Source organism: Grus americana, chromosome 17, assembly GCF_028858705.1.
Source record: "Grus americana isolate bGruAme1 chromosome 17, bGruAme1.mat, whole genome shotgun sequence".
Classification (NCBI taxonomy): Eukaryota; Metazoa; Chordata; class Aves; order Gruiformes; family Gruidae; genus Grus; species Grus americana.
In genome coordinates, this window is record NC_072868.1 from 6,849,442 (window position 1) to 6,872,894 (window position 23,453).

The window sequence follows — 23,453 nt, forward strand, 5'->3', positions numbered from 1 at the left end:
CGCCTATCCTCCTGCTCGCGCGCGAGCATTCTGCCTTCTTATGGGCGGACAGCCGTCTCAGAGCGCCCCAGCATGGCGGGGACAGCCAATGAGCGGCGCCGGCGTTGGACAGCGTCCACCTGACGCCGCGGGGTGAGGGCGGAAACAGGAAGTGGCCGGAGGGGCTCGGTGGCGGCGGCGCCATGGGGGCGGCGCTGGGGGTCTGCTCGCTGGCCAGCTGGGTGAGTGGCGGCGCGGCGGAGGGAGCTGCAACCCCCGCCCCCTCCCCGGGAGCGGTCCCGGCCCGAGCGGTGGGGGCTCGGCTTGAGCGGGCGGGCCCGGGGCCGGTGACCCCGCTGCCCCCCCTCCCCTCCCGCGGCCTGTGGGCAGGAGCCCGGTCCCGGCAGCTCCGAAGAGCCGGGGGAGGCTTCAGCCCCTCGGGGCAGCGCGGGCGCCGGGCTGTAGCGATCCCGCTCCTTCCTCGCCTGGCCGGGAGCCGGGTCGCTAACGGACGCGGCCTGGCGGGGCGGTGCCGAGCCCGCTGCCGGGCGGCTGCCCCTCGCGTATCCCAGGAAGGGAGCCCGGGCTGGGTTATCCGCGGGTGCTTTCGAACGGGCTGTCGGTCAGAAACGCCGATGGAGCGGTTTCTGTGTGCGGCCCGGCGGGGAGGGAGTTTGGGTTTTCCTCTCTTCCTGTCGCTGTGTACCCGGTGTGAGCTGCGAGGGGAGGAATGCCGTCGCTATTTCTGTCTCTGCCCTTCAGATTCCCTGTCTGTGCAGCGGTGCCTCGTGTTTACTGTGCCGATGCTGTCCCAACAGCAAGAATTCAACAGTGACGCGTCTTATTTACGCCTTCCTCCTCCTCCTCAGTACAGTTCTTGCCTGCATTATGCTGGCACCGGGGATGGAAGAGCAGCTGAAAAAGGTACGGAGAGAGAAACCTCTTTCTCACTATTTGCCAAACCATTACTTGTGCCAGTGACTATCGATCCTGTTTATTTGGAGTGGATTACGTGAGAGACACAAACACCCCCATGTGCTTTATCCTGTGAGTTAAGAGACCACATGTGCTGAATAGCTTATAGCTGAACTAGTGAATTCAGTGAATGTACGTTTTTAAGTATGTGCCTGGTCTCTGAAACCTGAGCAGACCTGGAGGTGGCCAGTTGTTACCAGAGGCGTGCTGCTTTGGCATCTTAATCTTCCCGGATGCTTGTAGTGATGGCACGGGGACAGAAAGATGATAATAAGGTCTGTGCAGGCTGGCTGAGCACAAAGTCTTTTGTTATCAGATCTCCCAGAAGACAGCTGACCGAGAGCCTTAGCTGTTAGAGGGTTTAAAGAATGTAATTGCAAACACAGATGTAAATTCACAACTAAATGTGTCTTTACTCAGATACCTGGATTTTGTGATGAGGGGCTTCATACTCGGATACCGCATATGAATGGCTTTGTCGACTGTGATGTGTTTGTTGGATACAGAGCTGTCTATCGAATCAGCTTTGCCATGGCAGTGTTCTTCTTTCTCCTCTCTCTCTTCATGATAGAAGTGAAAACAAGTAATGATCCAAGAGCCTCGGTACACAATGGGTATGTGTGTGAGCCAGCTGTCTGGTCTTCCAACTTGTTTTCTCTCTCCTCTCAAGTTTCTTTGCTGAACACAGTGGGAAATTGTTTATGCACACATTGACAGCCTTGAGATTCTTCTGAACTGAGCACAGAGTAACATTTTAATCTCCTAAAAAGCCTCCTATTTATGTAATGTGTCAGCATAGTGGTAATGGGAAGCTAGACATCACTGCTAGTACTCTGAGGTTGGGTAATGAAAAGGACGGTGCTCTGGGCATCCCTCAGTTTCCATAGAGATGCTAGGTTTCAGTTATTTTATATCCCCTTCCTTGTGCTGACTAGCGCTCATTGGGTCATTCACTAGGTCAGTCTGACTCAGTAATCCAGCAGAAACTGGTTTCTGATTCACTGATTTAACTGGGTTAGTTCTGGGCTAGATAGCTGGATTATCATAGCCATGTAATTTGAATGGGACCTTTGGAGATCATCTGATCCAAGCCCCTGCTCAGAGCAGGACCACTGTGAGCAGGTTATCTGGGGGCTTGTCTAGTTGAATCTTAATGTCCCAAAGGATGGGGATGCTTTGACCTCTCTGGGCAACCTGTGCAATTTTTTGCAATATCTAATTGTAGATTCTCTTTTTGCAACTTGTGTGTGTTGCCTCTTGTCCTTCTACTACGCACCTGTGGGAAGAGCCTGGTTTTGTCATCTTTACATCTTTTGTTTAGGCAGCTGAAGACAGCAGTTAGATCTCCCTTTTCCCTTCCCCGAGCTGGATAGTGCAGAGTTAGCCTTCCTCCCTGCAAGGATGAGCTGCTGACTCATGTTCCGTTTGCTGGAGCAGGAGCTCCTCTTTCAGCAAAGCTTTCTAGCCAGTCGACCCCAGTCTGTTCTGTCACACAGGGTTTTTCTGTCCCAGGTGAAACACTCTGTATTTGCTTGTGTTGAACTTTGAGATTTCTGTCAGTCCATGTCTCTAATGTGTCAACCGTTGCTTCACCTTATCCCTCTGATTTGATGAACATCTTTATCTGCAATCCCACTGAATATATTTTTTTTCTTTAAATTACTGTTAGACACTCACCTATGTACAGCAAGGTGCTTGCAGATGATGTAAAACATGACTGTTGTGTGCGGAGCGAGACCAATATTTTCAAGTTGTATCTTCTTTTAAAGGTTCTGGTTCTTCAAAATAGCTGTCATTGTGGCTATCATGGTTGGAGCGTTTTACATTCCTGAAGGGCCTTTCACAAGAGGTATGGTTAATACATCATTGTGGAATTCTGTTTAATAAACTCAAACCTTTTCACAGACTTACCAGGCTATAGTTGCGATAGCGTAGGTTTTCTTGTAGAAGACACAGATTCTGTCCTACTTTAGAGTATCTTGGTTCATCCAGTATTTTGGTGACCAACTGCAGTTATGGCAATAAGCAGTCTCTCTTCAAGTGCAGAAGTGTTGTGTATTATTAATTTGGTACTCCATGACATGATTGCTACTGGGCTGAGTCTTCTGACACTACTTAGAGGCAGCTCAGAACACTGACGAGTGCTAAATACTTCCCTAGAGTCTCGGAAAAATCTGCACCAGAAACCTTTACTGTCTGTCCACGTCACAGGAACTTGAAATGGTTGTTGATTCTCAGAGAAATGTGCCATGATGGTACTTTTGTATGCAAAGACGTCCTGTGTTAGATCTTGCGTTCGCTCTGAAAACACATTGGGCTAAACGTTCCCATGCTCAGCTTGACTAGCATAGGCTGCACCCTTCAAATAGCTGGGACTCCTTGCATGCTTCTGTAGGACAGAGGCCAAGGTGATTCACAGCATCTGCATTTCTAAATATAGCTTCAGATTTTCTCATTATTTGCCTGCAGTATAATTAGGAGCTTTTTGTGTTGTGGTTTGTTTTTTATTTTTTTTAAACTGGGATAGCATGCAAATGAAGAAAGCTAACCCTATTTTTCTTTCTCCCTTTTCTAGCTTGGTTTGCTATTGGTGTTTGTGGAGCCTTCTGCTTCATTCTTATCCAGTTGGTGCTGCTTGTGGACTTTGCTCACTCCTGGAATGAGAGCTGGGTTGAGAGAATGGAAGAGGGAAATTCTAAATGTTGGTATGCAGGTAGGAATCTTAACCTGTAAAGGATTTGTTTCTGCTGGCCCGCACTTTGCAGAATATCACTTACTAGTTAGCAAACATATCCTAGAATTACACTCCACAGTCTTACTAATGTAAACATTTGGAATTAATAGCTGCACTGTTGCCTTTTTCTCATTAAATGCAAAATATTCTAGGTCTGACGGTCATAATAAACAACACTTAGCTACTTCCAGTGTGAGTGCAGAGCTAGTAGTCTGGATCTCTTCAGCTCTGACTTTGCTTTGCCACCTCCCCTCCTGAGGTTCTCAGGAAGAGAGTTGTGTCAATGGCGGTCTGCAGTACGACACAAAGCGTGCCTTGGCGCGTGCTCCCGCGCTGACCGCTGAATTACAAAGTGCTAATTGTTGTGGTTCTCTGCTTATAGCTACGAATGCTGCAACAGCATTTTGTAGCTTCTTATAAAGAACATAGCAGAATGGAAATGAAGATGGGTGGCCTTTAGCACCGAAGGGGGAATTCAGGGCTTGTAAATAGCCCACTAGAAGTGTGTGCAAAAAGCACTCTCATTTTGACACTGTGGCTTGACATCAGTTAAACCGCTGCAGAAAGGCAGGTCTTATTCCCCTGATGGCAGCACTGGATTTCCCTTAAGCTACACTACCTAGTAAGCTGAAACAGAAATTTAGCCATACCTAATAAAAATGTGTTCTGCTAGCCTAACTTCCTGAACCTGACTTCCAAGTGAGGAAGCAGGACTGTCTCTTTACAGTGGTAGCCGCTTGTTAAATCACCTTTGTGCTGTTAAACTACATGCTTATAGTAACAGTTATTTCTTCCCTCCAGCTCTGCTGTCCTGTACAAGCTTGTTCTACGCCTTGTCGCTGGTTTTTGTTGTGCTCTTCTATGTTTTCTACACGAAGCCTGATGACTGCACCGAGAACAAGTTCTTCATAAGCTTTAATATGATCCTGTGCTTTGCTGTCTCCGTTGTTTCTATCCTTCCAAAAGTTCAGGTATTATTTTTCTCTGCTATTTTCTTCTGACATACAAAGCAAGGAGGCAAGAAAGACATAGCACCAATTCAGTCAGACATAAGAACTTTAAAATTTGGCTACCACAGCTAGGAACATCTGAAAAAGTCACGTGCTCACACCAGTGCATTATGTAGTGATGTATTTCCTGAAGATAGGCTTTTTTTGGCTAACGTTGTTTTGGACTTTATTTCCATGTGGGGCACTGCTGGTGTGGTTTTAGTGGTGAAGGTTCTGGCAGAACAGAGAAACACATTAGGGAAAAGCAAAATAAGCTGGGAATTTATTGGCTTAATACTGTGGCTTTGAAATTATGGGTAAGCGTGTCGAATGTGAGAGGAAGCTTGTGTATTACTTGATTCTGAACTGGTTATTGCTCAGATAAATCATGTGCTAGATTCATATCTACAAAACTGTTAAGCAAGTTGGGATTAACTCAGTAAGAACCTGTAACTGAGTCTTGGGCACAGAAAAATTTGGTTTGCTTATCCCTTCCATGTTTGAGTTGCTCACTGCATAAATTGTATTACTCTAGGGAGTTTCTTCCAGTCTTTTAAACAGAACGAAGTCCAATGCATTTTTAAAAAAATTAAGTTTTTCGTGCTACTAATTTTTGAATCTGTGGCAGTAGGGTAAAACTATCCAACTATACATAAAACTTGGCCTTTTGGTCTTGGCTTGGTATTCTTTGAACAGGAACACCAGCCTCGGTCTGGCCTCCTCCAGTCCTCTGTGATCACACTCTACACCATGTATCTCACTTGGTCAGCCATGTCCAATGAGCCTGGTAAGCAACAGTGGGTCTTGAGCAACACAGTTTGGTGGGAAAGCAGACGTTGGTGGTGGGGCTCATAGTTATTACAGATCACTGTGGGGATTGCTGATCTGTCTAGATAAAATCTAGCGAGGCAGTAAAGCTGGCTTTACTGAAACCATCAAATTGCTTCTTTCAAGAACTAAACTGAGGGAAAGAAAACAGTGTCGGGGCATTCTGATTTTATTTATTTATTACATCCTTGCCTAGCTCACAGGAGGGAAAACTATTCCATGCCATTACTGCCTCTGGGGAATCAAAGAGATCAGCAGTTGAAGGGAATGAAAAATTGCAAGCTTATTTGTCATCTTTTCTTAGCTATAAATGCTGTCAAAGCTTGTCTTTCTTTAATTGGCCTTGAAATCCCTTTCAGAACGAAACTGTAACCCGAGTTTGCTGAACATCATTACCCAGATAGCAACACCCACGCTTCTTCCGGCAAATACCACTGTGGTACCTGCTACGCCAGCTCCGCCCAAGTCCCTACAGTGGTGGGATGCCCAGAGTGTTGTGGGCTTGGTTATCTTTGTCCTTTGCCTCTTGTATTCCAGGTAGGATCTGCACTGCTGTCAAATGCTAAACAATTGGGATTTGTCTGCCTTTTTGTTTGAAACTGGGTCTAGTGAAAAATGCACATGTGTTTATTCATATCCAGCTGCCCAAGCCCAAATATGGCTAATAAAACTGCATTCTGTTTTGTGGATATCTGCTCAGATAACAGAACAAAATGTGTTGAGAGACCTGGACTAGGAACACTGTTTAATTAGGTTAACAAAAGCTCAAATGAAAACAGATCTGTCTGAGGAGATTCTTTGTGTTTCCAGATGGATTTAAGAAATGTTATTTGCTAGTCCCAGATGTTCATTGTGGTCTCTTGCTTGATTAGCAAACACAGCTAACTGAAAAGGAAGTTTTTAACCATGTCACTCTTTGGGTTATACTGCAGCATTCGCTCTTCGAGTAACAGCCAGGTGAACAAGCTGACACTGTCTGGGAGTGACAGTGCCATTCTGGAGGAGACGGTGGGAACAGGCAGCGGGGCTGCAGAGGAAGGAGGAGTGCGCCGTGTCATGGATAATGAGAAGGATGGTGTTCAGTACAGCTATACCTTCTTTCACTTCATGCTCTTTCTTGCCTCTCTTTACATCATGATGACACTCACAAACTGGTACAGGTAAGAGCAAGACAGAAAGTGTTTCTAGGTGGATAGGAGACTCCTGCCCTATGAGTTAAGGTTTCACTAGAGTTGTGCCTTTGCAGTTGTGTGTTGCTGAATTAAGATGTAAAAAGGCAAAATCAGCAGCTGTAGTCCTTGTGGACTGCTTCACAGCTGCAAGAGCAGAAAGGGTGGTTGCCATCCTTCATTGGGTTAAGGTCCACCTGGGAAGTTTGTCAGAGGCAGCCTGGTGTTACTGGCTCGCAGCCTGGGAATGGTAGGCAGAGACAGCCATGCCTGCCACTTATTTCCTAGATCCTCTGTTGCAGCTTGTAACTGCTTTCCCCAGGACTACCATATTGTATAAATTAGCAAATACAGAGCAGCAGCCCTCAGGAATCTATTTCATACCTCACGGAAAGATTTCCTTTAAAAGTAGCACATCAACATATGCAGCCAGGACATTGCTGGTTTAGGTGTCTCACCATACTCCTCCCACAAAGGCCTGTGCACTGGAATGTCCCAGATCATTGTTCTAACTCCATGTGAAGGTTAGCAAGGAATAGTGGAAGGTGCTTTCTGTATCTATTAATTGACTACTTTACTTTTCAGCCCTGACGCGGATTTCAAAACAATGACAAGTAAGTGGCCAGCCGTGTGGGTGAAGATAACCTCCAGCTGGGTTTGTCTCCTTCTCTATCTTTGGACCCTAGTGGCTCCTCCTGTCCTTACTAATAGGGACTTCAGTTAAATTGCTGCACTGTCTGAGCTTACAAAAGTGGGGAACTCTTCACTGAAAGCCAAAATGTTCATGTATTGCTTTAGTTATACTGTCCATGTTCCTGTTTCTTATGTTAATATCAACATGCAGGTGGATAGAAGGTTATGTATTGTGTAATGCTTGATGCAGGATCAAAATTATTATCAGTTACCTTTCTAATTTAACCTTCAGTCCATGTTATCTTATTACTATATTTTTAAAATTCACTACCACTGTGCTGTCAAAGCACAAAAGAAAATACCTGTTCTGTCTAATAGCCACAACCTTTCTAGTGAATAGAAGTAACATTTAGCTAAAGATTAAGTAATATATTTTAAAGGACAATTATATTCAGTATAATGCACTAGTATGCTAACGCTTCACTTCCTGGAAGTGTAAGCTATGCTGCTTGATTTCTACATTCCACTGCAAAAGTTTTATTTAAAGCAAAAGTTTATTTAAATTATACTTACCTTCCTGTGTTGTGGCAAAAGAACAGGACTTTGAGGTTGAAAAACTGGTTAACTCTAATTCCTTTTAAGAACAAACTTGCCCTTTCTAAGAGCCAATTTCTACATTAACTTCTTTTTTAGTATGTTTGCCAAATATTGAATGGTAAGTGTATGACTAGCTTAAACACCTTTATGATTATGGTGGAAAAGTAGAGCTTCTAATGGATTTCACTTGTCTAATATGCTTATAAAAATAATGTACATTAAATGATTTGTTATTGGCACTAAGGTATTTGCACTGTAAACTCATTTGAATAAAGCAGACTAACTACTCAAACTGTCCCAGCTCTGTTGAGAAGTGTTAAGCAGCAGCAAAATACTACGTACTTACTGAAAAGCTAATTAGCTGCTGTGGTGCACTGTTGGATATGACTGGATGTTATCTCCATGCAGCATAATCATATTGTATTTCTTTTGAAACAAACAGCATCTTCTGTGGGATTCTCTGAATGTCAAATTCCATTCCTTGAAGTTTCTCAGGTAAAGTAAAATTTAGTTCTGCAGTAGAAGGCAACACCTTTTTCTAATATAACACTGTGGCACTGATACTTAGTTGCAACTGTGGGTTTAGTGTGGAACTAAAGTAGAAGTTGCTTTTGACTTTTACAATAAACTACCGCAAGATGACACAAGGCAAACACAGTTAAAATATCAAATTAGTAGCTGTTACAATGTATTTAATTACCCAGTCATGCATCATAAAATTACACATTTTGACCACTCCATTTTATAAAATGCAATATAAAAATAAATTTTGTCAAAATAAGATGTACACTTAACCACCCAACACCTCTAGGCCCACGTACAACAGAAGGCAAAAATTATTAGTTTGAATAACACTATGATTAACTCATGCCAAAATGAGATTTAACAAAAAAATTACTTCACCCAGTTCCTGAAAATACCTCGGGGTTTGTAACACCCATTTGCAAGAGTATAAATTCAAGTACTTTTATGTACAGTATGCAGCTACCTTTTCTCCTACTTAATGCTAAAACCCATGGCTGCCCAGTACAGTTCAAGTAGCTTTCCTTAGTGTGTGTTGGATTTGGCAGGGGTGGTTTATGAACTGGGCAAGGCATATAACCTCTGGAAACAAAGTTATTTCAAGTGGAAAAAAGAACAGATCAGTTCTAGTGCTGTGGGGAAAAAAAACCCCAAACAAACAAAACTAAACCCTGTAAGCTTTTCCTATATCTTAACTTGCAGATAAGGAGACTCTATACTTAAAACAAGTGTTTATTGTCCAAATGCTGACATGAGAAATTTTGGGAACAAACTGATTGCTTTGCTAGTAAGTGCTAAAGCTCAAAGAGCACTCTCAGCGCAATAGTCAGGCATGTATAAGATAGAGCTGTACTCTCTAGAAGACAAGCCAAGTGCTGGTTACAAACCTAAAAAAGGGTAGAGATACAGCTCGATAAAGTTGCAACTCTGAGTTCTAAGAAAAAGCAAATTAGAAGTACTAGTTAGATGCTTGACAAAGGTAAGCCTGGCTTAGTTCAAGCATCCTGACATCAACTGCCCAGCAGCCAGTTTTAAGAAAGAGTTCTAGAGGCATAGCGCAGGCTATTTTCAGCATCAGTAATGTAGCCTTATCTATTATGTTTAAATCATATGCTTTAGTCTTAGTTTCTCTGTGAGCAGAGAAAAGGGGAGGGAGAAATGGGTCTGGTGTGCCTACTATTTAAGGCATGCAAGAGAATATAAAAGCCTGAAAAAAAGAGTTGGTTTCTGTAGAGGTTCCTCAGCCTTCTGCTGAACACAACTAGATTTTTTTTTTTTGAAGGACACTAAATTGAATTTTGAATATTCAACCTCCCTCCCTAGTAGTTACATAAGGGGATCCAAGTAGCTGTTCTTATAGGTTAACTGTCAAAATACCGCTTCAAACCCTGCAGCACAATTAAGGAAAAGAGTATCAAATGCCGGTCATGCTTTCACCTCTAGGAAAAATGGTCCATCCTACTACTATTTTTTTCTTAAATGTATATTGTGGCTGGAATTAAGAGGCACTAAAACAACATGACCACCACTGGCTATGTTTGGGTGGTTAAACAGCATGGGCAGCCACTTAACGTTTCTAAATCCTCGTGCTGTATGCTACTGTCTTGCTAGATGGCACAAAGAACTGAATTAATCTCTGTAAAACAAGCAGCACCTTCTGGTCAGAAATGAGGAGGAAGGGGCTAGCAGTACTTTTTGACCTTATTTTAAGTAGCTGAAAATGATATGGGTTGTTTCCCCACACTAAAGGTAATAGCTGTCAAAGAAGAGTAAGAATTGACTTACAAGGGTGGGAAAAATCAGATGCTTTCAGTCAGGAAAATTCATCTCTTCCCACCTTTAATATCTAAAGCAGTTCTAGTGATGAGTTCCCTGCTCCCACAAATTCTGAACTGCCACCCAGAAAAAAAGCTTCATTGTTTGCCCCTTTTCAAAACCCAGTCTCCTCTTATAATACTTGGATGACAGGTATGGCATTTGCTACCCCCTAGTCCCAGGATGAGGTCTGCTGCCAGATCAGGAAGTCAGTACAGTGGTTGAGGAGTCTCTTTTTGGCAGCGCAGTCATGCTGTGGGGAGACTGAGAGGAAGACAGACATTCAAAACAGAGTTTGGCACTTTGAATGTCTGAAATCCTCAAGATGCTTTAGATTTATATTTACAGAAACATAACCAGTAACTATAATCACACTTGGCACTAAATAAAGATTTCATCGAGAGAAAGTGCTCTAGAGAGAAGTCTCCAATTAGAAGGGATGTTCTTTTTCACCAAAGAGTGAAATACTTCACCTTTAATTAAGTGGGTGTGCTTTCCTGGTCCTAGTGAGGTTTCCCATCTCCACACTATTATAGTGCAGAAAAACATGTGCAAAGAGCATGCTGAGAGTTCAGTTCTAAATCAAGAAACAGATTGAACTTGGGGAAGGGGAACAGCTTATTTAGACATAGGTATCTTACCCTGATTTGACATCGGAGTCTTAGTTCTGTCTCTAGACAAAGACCTAGAAGCACAGGTGTACAAGCTACAGGTAAATATTTCAGAGATAATTAATGTCTAACTTCATACAGGAACACGACAACCAAAGACAAAAGAGGTCAACAAAGTTGAAAACAAAGCTGTAACATTTCACAAAAGAGCCGACAAGCACAGTGAACAAAATGCTACAATACCAGGAAATTTAAGAATGTGCTTTCAAATAGCCTGTCTGCATTCGGTTTCACAGACTTAAACTCAAATTCTGCCCAAAGTAACAAGCTAAAGAAGCACCTTGCTGTCTTACATGAAGTATTGCCTTCTATATATCATATGCCAACTGCTACAAAGCCTCCTTACAAATTCTATGTATGAGTTACTTACCAATTCCTCATCACAACCAGCTAAAGAAAAGAACAACTGATAATGTGGGAAGGTGGCTGACATAGATTTTTCTTATTTGGTCCTGAACCTCATTAGTTGAAGCTGTATCTAATCAAAAGCATTAGCACTTGATCTGAGAGACTTCCTGTTTTCTGAAAGTGAAGATTGCATCTGTTTATAATAAGCTTTGGCACAGATTTGTAGTAGTTGATTCACCAGTTATAGTTCTTCCTACTGTGAGGAAGTTTCAGAGATGATATCCATACTGGTATTCATGGATAAGAAAGTTTTGTTCTGTCTTAATTTGAGATATTCACAGAGCTATTCCAGAAATGCCAACTCACAATCTGAACCAACTGCCAAGTTAGACTTTTATGTTTTTAAGCAACCTTCACTGACAGAACTACATTTTGCAGGGTTCAGAAGCAATTTTCTTGTCTTGGATTACTGGTGTTTTCATAAGGGGAAGGGAACAGATGGTCACAAAGCTAGTAAATCATCATTGTCACTTTTCACCTGGGCAGGGAGAGGATACAAGCTTACCATCCCGCAATATTTTTTTGTTCTTTATCATTAGAAAGAATAGGTCAGTTTACATCATTCAGAGGTTGACGAGCCTCAGGTATTCTACATAACTTGTGCCCTTTGCCTTTATCATCCCCGAACTCTGCCCTGCCCCCTCTTCAGCTTCCTTTGGTTCTACAGTGTAAAGTGCCTCAGCAGTCTGTTCCTAAACTCCAGGTTTAGGAGTAAGGCAGAGTTCACAACATCACCTAGCAGAACAGATCTTAACTGTGCCAGAAAACTTCCCTTCACTGGTTTGTTAATAACAGTAATAGAGCTGAGGTTTCATGCCTCGCAGAGAATCATCACATTGCTTTTCATCAGCATCCCCACTCACTAGCATGTCATGGGGAGAGCTGTCACAGGGGAGAACCAGCTGTGAAAAATCACGCAGAAAGTCCTCTTCAGAGGCTAGCAGTAGCTCATTCCATGCAGAGATGTCCAGCTTCCCTGAAGTACCACCATACTCCTCAGGAAGGATCACTGGAGGAATGTTTTGATGAAGGGAATTCAGATCACAGCCATGAAGAAAAAACTGAAGAAGAAAGCAAAAGATAGCTTTAATAGTGCATATCAAACACTTCACAGCAAATTACTGAAACAGTCAGGTAACAGGCTTATTTTGAGTTAAGAAGCAAATTTTAGAAGTGATGTCTTTATGGGCAAGTGGTAGCAAACAGCATTGGGCAAGTGCAGTTAGACACACTAGTGAGAGAAGTCTTCAGACAACCCAAGTCTAGTGCAGCTGAAATCCCAGCCATAGCGACTTGACGTTTTCTAGTCCATGCGGAGGTTTCAAATTCCGCTCATCCCCAAGTTCGTTCATGGGATTGGAAGTATTTTATCCTTGTAAAAAACATCATCCTTTGCAACTCCATCCAGTCCTACGGCGAGAATACTAGTGCCATGCAGGACATGCCTTGCATAAGGGAGAAGAGCAAGGAAGGGACAACACAGATTTCCTGTGACACCACCTCATCAACAAAGTGTTACTCGCCAAGATAATCCAACCCCAGGGGTGGGATCAACGTCCCAAATGCACAGCATATGTACTAAAGATCCATATTAATGCTATGCCAATATTAAAAACCTCAAAGCTTCTCTCTCATGAAGAATTTTCCCAACAGGCATATTTTAAAAAACTAAAGCAGAAAGGACCAGTTAGTCAAGTAAATGGCACCAACGTTTTTCTAGCTGTCAGGTTTTTCAACAGTTTTTACTTGTAGTGGCCAAGGAAGAAACTTACAAACATTAACATTAATGTTAGAATGACACAAATCCTTACCCGGTTTGCTATCTTTTCCTTCAGAAAAGGCTTGATGATTGCAAAAATGCCTTTGAATATACGAGGCTCATTTATTATGTTAACAGCTTTTATTCGAATAGGGAATCCATCCTGAAGGGTAAAGAAGATTTTTATAATGCAGTTTAAAAAACATTTGCCATCTTTCTCTTTTTAAAATCTCCTGAGACTGACTGCCAGCACAACCCACTGGCTCCCAAACTTTCGTCTGAGGTACCAACATAAACCAATACGGTTACAGAAATGCACCTTGCGATAGGGAACAGTCTTAGGATGAGATCTGTGAGCATAAAAATAAAGAGAAAATAAAACCTTGCACCGAGAAATATAGTGCTGTCAGTAAATCTTCATTTCTTATGCTGTGCTTCATCTCCCCTGACAAAGGCACTTAGGTAATCACTGTCCTTCGAGTATTCCCAACGCCGATAAGGATGCAGTTACAAAGTGATGACCCTAGCTTCTGAGGAGTACACCACACTCAGAGCCAGCACAGGGTAGGTCCAACACTGTAGTTACAAGATTTGGTGCCCAAGATACTCTAAAATGTGTTTTTAGGTAAGGAAGAAATCTACTATCACTATTTTTCTGCCATTCCAATTATTCTGTCATGCTAACTGCAAAAGACAAACAGGCTCTGCTGCCAACAGAACACAGCGCCTCCTCTACAAGACAGTTTAAAACAACAGTTAGTTATGGGATTTCTGCTGGAAAAATTTATTTGCAGAAACATTTTTCCAAGGCAAAAGCTCATTATCAGCAATTAAGGTCTCATGTGCCACAGTGAGGTTTGTTTCCCTTATAACCAGCTCTCCATATACAAAGCATGCAGTCAATGCTTGGACTGAAAAGCAGGTAACGTGCGCTGCGGGAGTCTTTTTCTCCTTATGAAGGTCAGTGAATTAGCTCATCTTTGCAAGAGATGCAGCTCAGCAAGGTCAATGCAACACATTTATATACCACTCATACCTTTATGTCCTTCACAAAGTTCAGCTTTTGTTTTGTGAATCATTTCAACTAATAGCAGCAGGAACCCATTGCTTTATTTGTGCAACTTAAATAGGGGCTCAGACAGTTAAATGACACATTTAGATGGTAATTTAAAGGAGCGAATTCTTATATACACATTCATAAACTCACTAGTCTCATCTCCATAAACCCCACTGATTCCCCCTATCCTTCCTTATCCCCCACAGATACAACAAAGAACATAACCAGCTCAGGCCAGAATAAAAGTAATGAGGAAATGAACCCATTCAAGATAAGTTTTCCTCATCTCACTCCTCCAGATAATAGGGTAGAACATCAAGCAAAATCACCAGACCTTCCTGCCATTTTGGCCAGGTTACTCCTCCCACCTTCCTATTTTGTACAACTCCACTTGTGCTTACACCCACACTCTAACTCGCTCTCCATCATTTTCCTTCCAAACATCTCATCAGAAATCTTTTTTATTACTGTCTCTTTTGCTGCCCCTATGCTGAAGAAGCCTCTCTTCCTTCAGGGAGCAGATAGAAATCCTCCTCAAATCACACCCATTCAAAAGTCCTCTCTGCAAAATTTTTACAGCAGTACTTGAACTTGCCCCGTGGCCAGTGAGTGACCTGTTCCACCTTGGCTGACAGAAACCATTTAAATAACGAGCCATTTCTCAGCATTCAGGCAAAATGAGGCCTTCTCTTTAACTGTAATTCACTGCTGTCTCTTCCTTATCACTAGCTAGCAGGACTATTTTTTTCTGTTCCAACTCAAAGTTTGCATTTCCAATGCAAATTTAGTTTTAGGGATGCAAAAATAAAAAAAAAAAAGGGCAAGTGAGGTAAGGTGGCAAGGATCTGAGAAACCGGTTGGGCAGAGACATGTTTTAACTCTGTTAGTAAAAGCCAAGATGCTTAAGGTTCTGGTGACATAGTCAAGAGCTCTAGACACAGAAGCAGTCATTTACAATGCACAAGCTTATTTTCCCACCAGTTCAGGTCTTACCTGAAGAATTCCAATCACTTTTTTGGCTACAAAAGGACCAAAATGAGACGCCTTAGATAAGCTGACTCCTTTGTAGTCTGCCAGGATTACAATTCCATTCACCTGGGTCTCTTCGGACTGAATGAGTTTTTCTAACGTTAAGTATATGGCACGAATGTTCTCAGTAATCGGATAATTACTGGGTGTCCATCTGTCTGAGGTTACAAGACATGGATGGTAAGTCGGAGAGTAAATATAAGCTAACAATACACATTCCAAAACCTGATTTTCTATTCTCCTGGACTCTTAAAAGTTAGTCTTTAATAGCCACAGTCCTAGTTCAGAGCAGCCTTTCTTAAGCAAGGGATTAAATGGCAACTCAAGTTTACCTCAAGGAGCAAAGGCAATGGTTTTAAGAACCCCGTTCTCCACCCAGCACAGTTTATTAGAAGCAGTTTCAGCTCAGAAAGAAAGCAGGTAAATGGAAAGGAGGAGAATGAATGAAGAGAAATTTACAGCAAGCCTGGCAGCACCAAAAGCACAAGGAAGGCTCTGATTGTTTACACGGGAGTCAAAGCCATAGGCTCCTCTCTCCACTTGTTGTCAAAACAAATTACAAGCTTCTAACTGTAGGCCAGTAGCCCTGCTGAGTTACTACACGTTAATTTTTCTTGAATCACCAAATATTTCATCAACCCACCTCCCTGCATTGCTGTTTTGACATAACTGCAGTTATTGCTGACACAGGAAAAGGAACTGGTATAACGTTAGCTAACGACAAATGTGTCCCTTCACAAGTTAGCTTTTCCAATTTCAAAGAGAACCCAGGTACCCTGCGTAAGTAACCACCGTTCACAGAAGAGCAGGAAACAGAGTTTTGGCCCAGACACACCTTGAAGAGAGAGAACAAAGACATTCCTGCATTTCAATACCTGGACGGATGCAGACGACATGGCGTCCCTCTGGGTCCAGATGAGGCAGCACAGTGACAAAACCAGACTCTAGGACAGGCTTTATTGCGGACGGCTTCAAATTATTGAAGACCTCAGGCCAGCTCCTCCTGCAGGTGTGGTAGTTCACCAGAAGCTGAAGCGCTCGATCATAATCGAATTTCCTGGCTCTGAGGAATCTTAGCAAAAAGGCATCATCCAGGCAGGTCCCTAGGGAGGGATAGTCTTTGCACACCATATCTCGGAGTGCCTGCACATCACGGAGCCTCCATTCAGGTTTTTCTTGGAGCTCTTCCCGGGCTTTGGTAATGAGATCAGGAGACAGTGAGCAAACATACTTTGGCCGATCTGGCAAGAACTCATTGTCTGATGGAGAACCTGCTGACGGACTTGTCCTGGTGCAGTCACTGTCTCCTGACATAATGTAGCAGGAATCTGTCAAAAACCAAGCACTACACATGACAAACAATCCTATGCAGTAGCAAGCATATTTATTATTTACGTATTTAGTATGTCCTGTATCCCTCCATTTCCCTTCTGACAAGACTGCCTTTGCAAGAATCGGTACTACAGCCAGAAGTACAGTTAAGACATTTTAATTCTCTTCCTAGGATTAGAAAGCGCAGGTTTCTCTAATCTCTTTATCCTGCATAGCAAGTAGAAAACAACCTTGGATGAAACCTAACCACATAAAAAAATATAGTAATTAAAATATAGAATTACACAGCTTCATTACAAAATACAGAATTTAATTTGCCTTAACATTTATTTCCTATGTCCAATTGGAAACAAAGGCAAAGTAAACACACCTCAGTTGGGCAGGATTCTCACATTCGGTCAAATTATACCCTCTTCTGAGAAACTCTCCTAGCTGAGCCCAGGCAGCTGGGAGTTTTCATTAATTTCTCTGGCAAATACATACATCAATCAGCACGTCTGCCCACGTGAACGTTTTGAGCAATTCAGGAGAAGTGGCCTTCAGGAATATAAGAAATGGTTCCAGTTCACAGACTGGATGAGCAGGTGAGAAAGTTACAGACTCTTATGCCAGTAGTACACAGGGATTACAGTGGGCTTAATCTAGTTTTCAGTGTGCTGGCAATATTTCTGAACTGGGAGCTGAATTTCCAGATATGGTTGCAAGTAGAGACGAGTGAAAAATTATAAAATTACAAGTCTGGTGTACTTCCTGTAGCTTGACCTGGGGCTGGAAGAGAAAAACATGCCTTTTTTTTTTTTTTTTTTTTTTTTTTTTTTTTTTTTTTTGGTCCTGAGCTACTCCAGAGTCACTCACAACACACTATATCACTCCTGGGTGCCACACAGGAATCGCCTGTCAGAATAACAGCTGTCCTGCATAACCGGCTCCCTCTTGCAGCTCAATCGCTTACTTCTACCACACCTTTTCCCCGGTCTCCTTCAGGGAAGGCCCGGGGGTGCCGGGATCACTCACAGGGACGTGTTTCGTCTGTTACAGCCTGGGCCGTGCAGGACACGCACAGACAGGCTCCTGCAGGGGAGGTGGCAGCAGGGAGCAGCCCTCCCTCCCACCTTTCCCAGGGCCGCGGACCCCAAATCCTCGGGCTCTGCCCCGATGGCCTAAGCGTCCGCCTGCGGGCAGTGCAGGAGCCCCCGCGCCCTGCCAGTGCTCCCGGCACCGGGGTGGGCATAGGGGCGAGGAGGCCCCCTCAGCTCCGGCAGTACCCCCTCAGCTCCAGCTGATCCCCGATCCCCCAGCCCCTCAGCTCCAGCACCCTCCACCGCACGACCCCCAGCACCACCACGCAGCCCTCCGCCCACACCCCCCGGCCCCACACCTCCACCCCGGGCCCGGCCCCGCCGCCATACCGGAGCGCTCCCGCGCAGCAGCGCCGTTTCCAAGCAGCAGCGCCCCGGAACTACACCGGCCGCCCGGTAATGACGCACCCGCCGCGCATACACGATGGCGCCAGGGGCGCCAGGGCCGTCAGGGGCGTTGAGGGCCCCGCGGTACCGGGCCCCGATTCTCTCCGGCGGCAGCGCTCCCCCGTGAGCGTCCCACCGGTGGGCCAAACGCTCCTGAGAACGCCGCGCAGCACGGGCGTGGCTCGGCCTCGGGCCGTAAAACGCGGGTTTACCCCGCCGCTGGTATCTGCGCAGTGCAGCGTGAGGGAAGCCCGTACCCCTTCGAGGGGGCACCTCTGCCATTTAATTCCACCTCGTCCCTTTCTGTAACCACATTTCATTGCCTCCAGCCATCAGCCACAAAGGCACAATCATGTATAATTATGTGCATGTTTTATGTATGTGTATATAAAGCCCCCCGGTGCAGGAGCGCTCGGGTGGTGACCTGCCATGTCCTCAGCTCCCTGCCCGAGCTGGGCCACCTTCCCCCATGTGTGGCCAAGCCGGTATCTCCCAGCAGCGACCTCTGAGACTGCGAAGAGGAGAAAGGCGGCCGGGAAGGGGGCTGCAGCACGATCTGCAGGCCCCGAGCCTCTCCCTGCCAGCAAGAGCTCCCCAGCGAGCTGAAAGCAGGTGCAGAATTACCTGGTCAGAGCTGTGGGAGCCTCAAAGCAGGGTCCAGGCCGGTGCTGCTGGCTCCTGCGGTGGGATGGGAGCGGGGCCCAAGAGATGTGCTGGCTCTAGCCTGAACTTAAATGCCAACAAAGGGAGTAAATGCTAATAAAGTGAGAATTATTGTGCTTTTTTTGTTTTGGTTTGGCTTGGTTTTTCAGAGGACAGAAAGCTGTATCCCACAGGAGTTCATTCAGATGGTGATGCCTGACCTCTCTGCATAGAATTCGTAATAAAAGTAAACAAAGATGGTCACTCCCAGGCTTGCTGGATTAAAAAGGGGTTCAACAGGGAGCTCTGGGGAGGGGGAAGGACACATGGTTAACCCCACTGATCAATTGACGCAGAGCAAAACGGGCTCGGCATCCTGCTGGGGACCGTCCCCAGGCTGCAGGGTCCCAGTGAGCTTGGCCTTTTCCCTTGGCTGTAACCCGTGTTTTCAGCCAGGAGAGGGAGTCAAAGATAGTTGATAGACAAAGAGCGGGAACCCCAGGAGCCCACAGTGGGAAACAAGGCCTTTCTTGCAGGTCGGAGATTCAGCTCTACTTTATTTCTTTTCCAAGGTTTCATTCTTCCAAAGTGGAATATATTTCAGTGACACCATGCCTGGCGAGAGATATGCCAGCGTGGCAGCAAACAGCGTGCCACAGGCGTTTACCTGCAGAGAGACATTTCAGAGCAGGGGAGTACATTGATCCGACCCCATGCTGATGTTCCAGCCCAGCCCCGCTTTGCGTCCGGCCAGCTCAGAGCTGGGTGCAACCTGGCAACTTGGTGCCCTAAACTGGGACCAGTTTGGATCTGTGTGAATTAGACCTGTTCGTGATGTTACTCCATGCCTTTTCGAGTAGATCATGGGATAAATGAGGTTGGAAGGGACCTCAGGAGGACAAGAGAGCTTACGTTGCTCCTGTTTCCACTCATACAGCTCCTGGGCTCGAGACCTGGAGTCCCAGGGCAGAGGTAAGAGCTTGAAGGTGGCAACTGCAGATACAGTGTGGAGGGAGCTGTCTGGGCAGGATTTGTCCCTCTGGAGGGAGGGAGAAGGTGCATTGGGGAGACGGCTCTGTGACCTCACAGCTGTAGGGATGAAAGAGGTTCTGGGGTGCACCTGATCCAGCTAATTGCTGAAATTAGCAGGGAGGCAGGGCTGATCTGAGAAAAGGCTTAAAAAAAAAAAAGCAGCTGGGAAGTACTGGAGTTGCAAACAGGAGTTTATGCTGCAGGTTGCAAAATCTGGTTGGAGTTTGCACCCCTTAAACAAGGGAGGAAAATTTAGTGTGTGTGGGGTGGCATTTCCAGACCTGACTGGTTAATAGCTGCTGCAACAGGGTGTTAGGAGTGAGCAGGGGTGTTTGAATGAGTGATGTGTGAATGAAGCTCTGCTTTGCAGGACAAGAAGTGCAGGAACCAAGTGAGAATCAGTAGCAATCACATTGAGAGAGATGTGAAAAAGGATATTAAAATAAGAGCAAGAGCCTTAGGCAGGTAAGAGGGAATAAGGAAGGAAGGTAGAAATGAGAATACTGCACAGTAATGAAGGACTGCAGGTGAAATATAACTTGGGGATGGTCACCAAATGAAGTAATTACCTTACCTCAGTTTTCCTTATGTGGGGAATGTTAATTTGAAGAGTGTGGTGGGTGGTGAATGGAAGTGAGGGGTTCAAGCACCAAGCCAAGTTGAAGGGGAGTTTTAAAGTACTGGCACATGAAATCACAGGAACGGTAGCAAGAGTTTCTATAATTTACTCTAACTGGTGTTGGCATCCTGTGACTAGAAACTGAGAAAGGCACAACCTGTCTATAAGGAAGTAAAAGCTAAAAACTGAAAATAAACATCCAGGCACCGACAGTCCTCTCCTAGCTGGAGAGTTTTGTCCTTCCCACAGCTGCAGGAGAAGGACATACTGCACCACATGCACGCAACCCTCCCTGGCCAAGAGGATACCAACTGCACCAACTCTGCCACGGCATCAGCTCCAAATCTACAGGTATTTTGCAGGAGCTTTAGCCAACAGTTGTGTTGCCTGACCTTGGGAGCCACACCTGGAACCCCATGGGGAATCCAGCCATTCTCATGTTCGTCTCTCCTATCACATGCGATTCATACCTTTCTCAGCTCTGCTCCTGGGTGCTCCCGCGCCCTGCCGTTGTGTTATAAATGAATGGCTGTTGGTGTTGGTTGATATTTAATGAAGTCCGTGTAATACTCTTCACTCATTTACTTATCCAAACAGTCTTAATACCCAGCCTGGGAAAGTTGTCTTGGCTTCTTTAAGCTTTTCCACCATTAGCAATAAACATTTTACAGTCTTGGCAAGCTGAGGCTTAAAAGAGAGTATGACTTCAAACAGCATTGCCCACAGAGAAGGCTTTAAACTGATATTAAATCACTAAACTGTGCAAACATAACAGTCCTGTAATAAAGATAATCTATGTGCAGTTCAGGCCAAGAGGGGCTCTGGTCCTTGGGGTGCAGGTGGAACCTCTGGGCCCCACAAATTAATTACACAACCCTTTTGGGCAGCTCGGCATCAGAGCAGAGAGCCGCTAGTCTGGTGGTGCTGGGCAAGGTCTGCCCAGGTGTGGGGCTGTGTTGTATCTCAAGCCTGAGCTGCAGCAGCCCAGCAGCATGGGGAGGGCTGTAGGGGAACAGCAGCCCCTACTAATCTCCCAGGCACGGCCACACCAGGCTGGTGTAAACCTGCTCTGGACATGGTGCCTGGCCCACAGGGCGCTTGGCCATGATACAATCCAACAGCTATTCCTCTGCGCTCAAAGGGTGAAGTGACTGAGAAAATATGCCCTAAATTACCATAAAAATTCATGGCCTCAAAGCCTGGAAGCGTACGTCCTCCAGGACAGGTTTCCATGCCTGTCCTCACCCTGCATGTCGCGGTGTGAGATGGGGATCTTGCGGGTGACAGCCTCAGTTCTGAGAAGCAGAGGCCGTGCTGCAGAGGACTGCACGTGCTCTGCCCACCCACTATGGCAGGCCAGACCCACATGCAAAGCTACGGAAACGGGCACTAATAGGCAAATGCACCCAAATCTGCAGCATCTGCTGCCGAAGCAGCTGTACGCAGGCAGGCACCCCCCAGCCAGGCGTATAAAGTCGTGCTAACGTGCAGTTAGACCACCAGGAAGCCAAGTGTGCGGTGTGACACAGACACGCGGCCATACCCAGCCCAGGCTTTGAGACAAGACTTCCCCCCCCTTCCTTGGCTTGACTAGCTTCAAGACCAGCAATGTTTTTCCAAAAGCTTGGCAAGGAATGCGCTTGGCAGGGCCTCTGAATGTTTTAAATATTACGGGATTTTTGTAGTTTAATTTACTCTGAACTGAGACAGTGTTTTCCCAGTCTTTCATCATGTTTCACGGAGCCCTCGCACACTGGAAGGAAAGCAGCTGTCTCCATGGCAGGATGGGTCCCTGGCAGGATTAGCCCTCGCGGGGGGCTGTGAGGGTGCTGCTCAGGGACCTGTGCTCCTTGCTAGCCCCTCATGGCAATGTCTGCAGCGCTGTTGAGTGTGTTAGAGCAGAAGCACCCAGGTTTACTCCTGCAGGAATGTGGCCGGTAAACAGTGTAGGATACTTCCCAGGGGCAGGATGAGGGAAGCACTGCTGCTCCCTGGATGGACTGGGTGCTTTTGCTCTTGGGGCTTTCAGCCTGGTGTCCATCACAAGCCCTCATATCAGTGGGAAGGAGTGAAGCAGGGCTGGGTGTTGGAGTAACCCCTGAACAGTATCTCAGGCACTTGCACAGCCTTGAGGTGAAGGGATGGAGCTGCATGGTGGGCTGTGAGGAGAGGAGAGAAGCTGCGTGCAGGAAATAGTAGGATTTCAATGGAAATGTAAGAGCCTGCAATGCTGGAGCTGTCTCCGCTGGCTCCTCTATGGGCATGCAGCACAGCAGGTCTCCAGTGTGCTCTCCCAAGTGAGAAGGTGCCACTCTAATCCCACACCTTAAGGTAATTTTGAGAGAGGGCTAAAATCCAGCCAGTGAGGATCCCAATGGTTGTCCTTCATCTGTGCCAGAAGTGCTGTAGACCAGAGTCAGAGATTCTGGGTCTGGCACTAAAGTTTCTCTTTGCTGCTTCTGCCTCAAGTTTTTTTGTCAGTTGCTTGCCATCTTAGCTGGTGCATGAGCTGGAGACCTCCACGTCTCTCTAGGTGGACCTTTAAGGCTTTGTATCCTCTGCAAATCAGGTCCGAGTGGATCCTAGGATATGCATGAACCAGTGCGCTCCATGTCAGTGGTTAATGGTAGTACTAACCCATTGGCAGGATTAATTAATGGGTGTTTTTAAGGCACAGTGAGGTTTTGGAGAGTCCTGGAGAGGAACAGAGAAGTGTATTATTGAGTTACTTTATTGTAATGATTTTCCTGGTTAGTGAGGGGGAACAGGTCATGTTCCAGCCATGCTAACACCTAGGTTGGCAGCTGCAGTGTCCAGCTCGTGATGCTTTCTGCTGTGGGTGTCTTCACAGGCATGTCCCTCAGGCAGCTCTTGACCTGTTTATTGCACCTATAGCAGTTTCTAGGAGCAGGTAGGGAATCACAACGGTTCCCCCAGACCAGAGTCATCTGGTGTGGGGTCCCCCAGGCTCAGAAGGTCTCCCTGGACTTCTTGTGTCCATGGGGTCACAAGGGACTGCAGGTCCCAGCCAGGCAGAGCTGCCGGACATGAGGGACTGAAATGAAGCATGGCCTGCAGACACCAGTGGTTTGTGTAACCCGTATCTTCTTCTGTGACTGATCTCCCAAGTTAGGGGTGGCCTCAGGCCTCTGAAAGCTGATGAGGCAGCCAGGATCAGGCAAGCCTGGCATCACTCC

General features: G+C 45.5%; 2 protein-coding genes across 3 annotated transcripts; one reads left to right on the plus strand and one right to left on the minus strand.

Annotated features, from left to right (window-relative positions):
• Window positions 1-8,196, plus strand: SERINC3 (serine incorporator 3). Of its 2 annotated transcripts, none has more exons than XM_054845019.1 (10): window positions 1-132; window positions 742-903; window positions 1,375-1,568; window positions 2,724-2,803; window positions 3,530-3,667; window positions 4,490-4,659; window positions 5,374-5,464; window positions 5,865-6,042; window positions 6,438-6,665; window positions 7,260-8,196. In XM_054845019.1, exons 2-10 carry the CDS (start codon window positions 868-870, stop codon window positions 7,396-7,398), a joined length of 1,254 nt encoding a protein of 417 aa, XP_054700994.1. In that variant the 5' UTR covers window positions 1-132; window positions 742-867; the 3' UTR covers window positions 7,399-8,196. The 2 variants fall into 2 exon arrangements, with proteins under 2 accessions (XP_054700994.1, XP_054700993.1); XM_054845018.1 differs by having other exon boundaries at window positions 48-221.
• Window positions 8,197-8,570: 374 nt separating this feature from the next.
• TTPAL (alpha tocopherol transfer protein like) lies at window positions 8,571-18,009 on the minus strand. The gene is made up of 5 exons (XM_054845020.1): window positions 17,907-18,009; window positions 16,041-16,493; window positions 15,130-15,323; window positions 13,132-13,242; window positions 8,571-12,381 (listed from the first exon to the last, which is right to left on the minus strand). The coding sequence occupies exons 2-5, from the start codon at window positions 16,477-16,479 to the stop codon at window positions 12,106-12,108; spliced, it is 1,020 nt and encodes a 339-aa protein (XP_054700995.1). The 5' UTR covers window positions 16,480-16,493; window positions 17,907-18,009; the 3' UTR covers window positions 8,571-12,105.
• Window positions 18,010-23,453: the final 5,444 nt, after the last annotated feature.

What these genes read in the sequence shown, in the direction of transcription:
- SERINC3 (XM_054845018.1), top strand. Translation starts at nt 183, where the DNA reads ATGGGGGCGGCGCTGGGGGTCTGCTCGCTGGCCAGCTGG. An exon ending in CTTTGCCTCTTGTATTCCAG is followed by an intron (nt 6,043 to 6,437) that starts GTAGGATCTGCA and finishes GTTATACTGCAG; the next exon opens with CATTCGCTCTTCGAGTAACA. An exon ending in ACACTCACAAACTGGTACAG is followed by an intron (nt 6,666 to 7,259) that starts GTAAGAGCAAGA and finishes TTTACTTTTCAG; the next exon opens with CCCTGACGCGGATTTCAAAA.
- TTPAL (XM_054845020.1), bottom strand. Translation starts at nt 16,479, where the DNA reads ATGTCAGGAGACAGTGACTGCACCAGGACAAGTCCGTCAGCAGGTTCT. An exon ending in AAGTGATTGGAATTCTTCAG is followed by an intron (nt 13,243 to 15,129) that starts GTAAGACCTGAA and finishes TTTACCCTTCAG; the next exon opens with GATGGATTCCCTATTCGAAT. An exon ending in AGGAAAAGATAGCAAACCGG is followed by an intron (nt 12,382 to 13,131) that starts GTAAGGATTTGT and finishes TTTCTTCTTCAG; the next exon opens with TTTTTTCTTCATGGCTGTGA.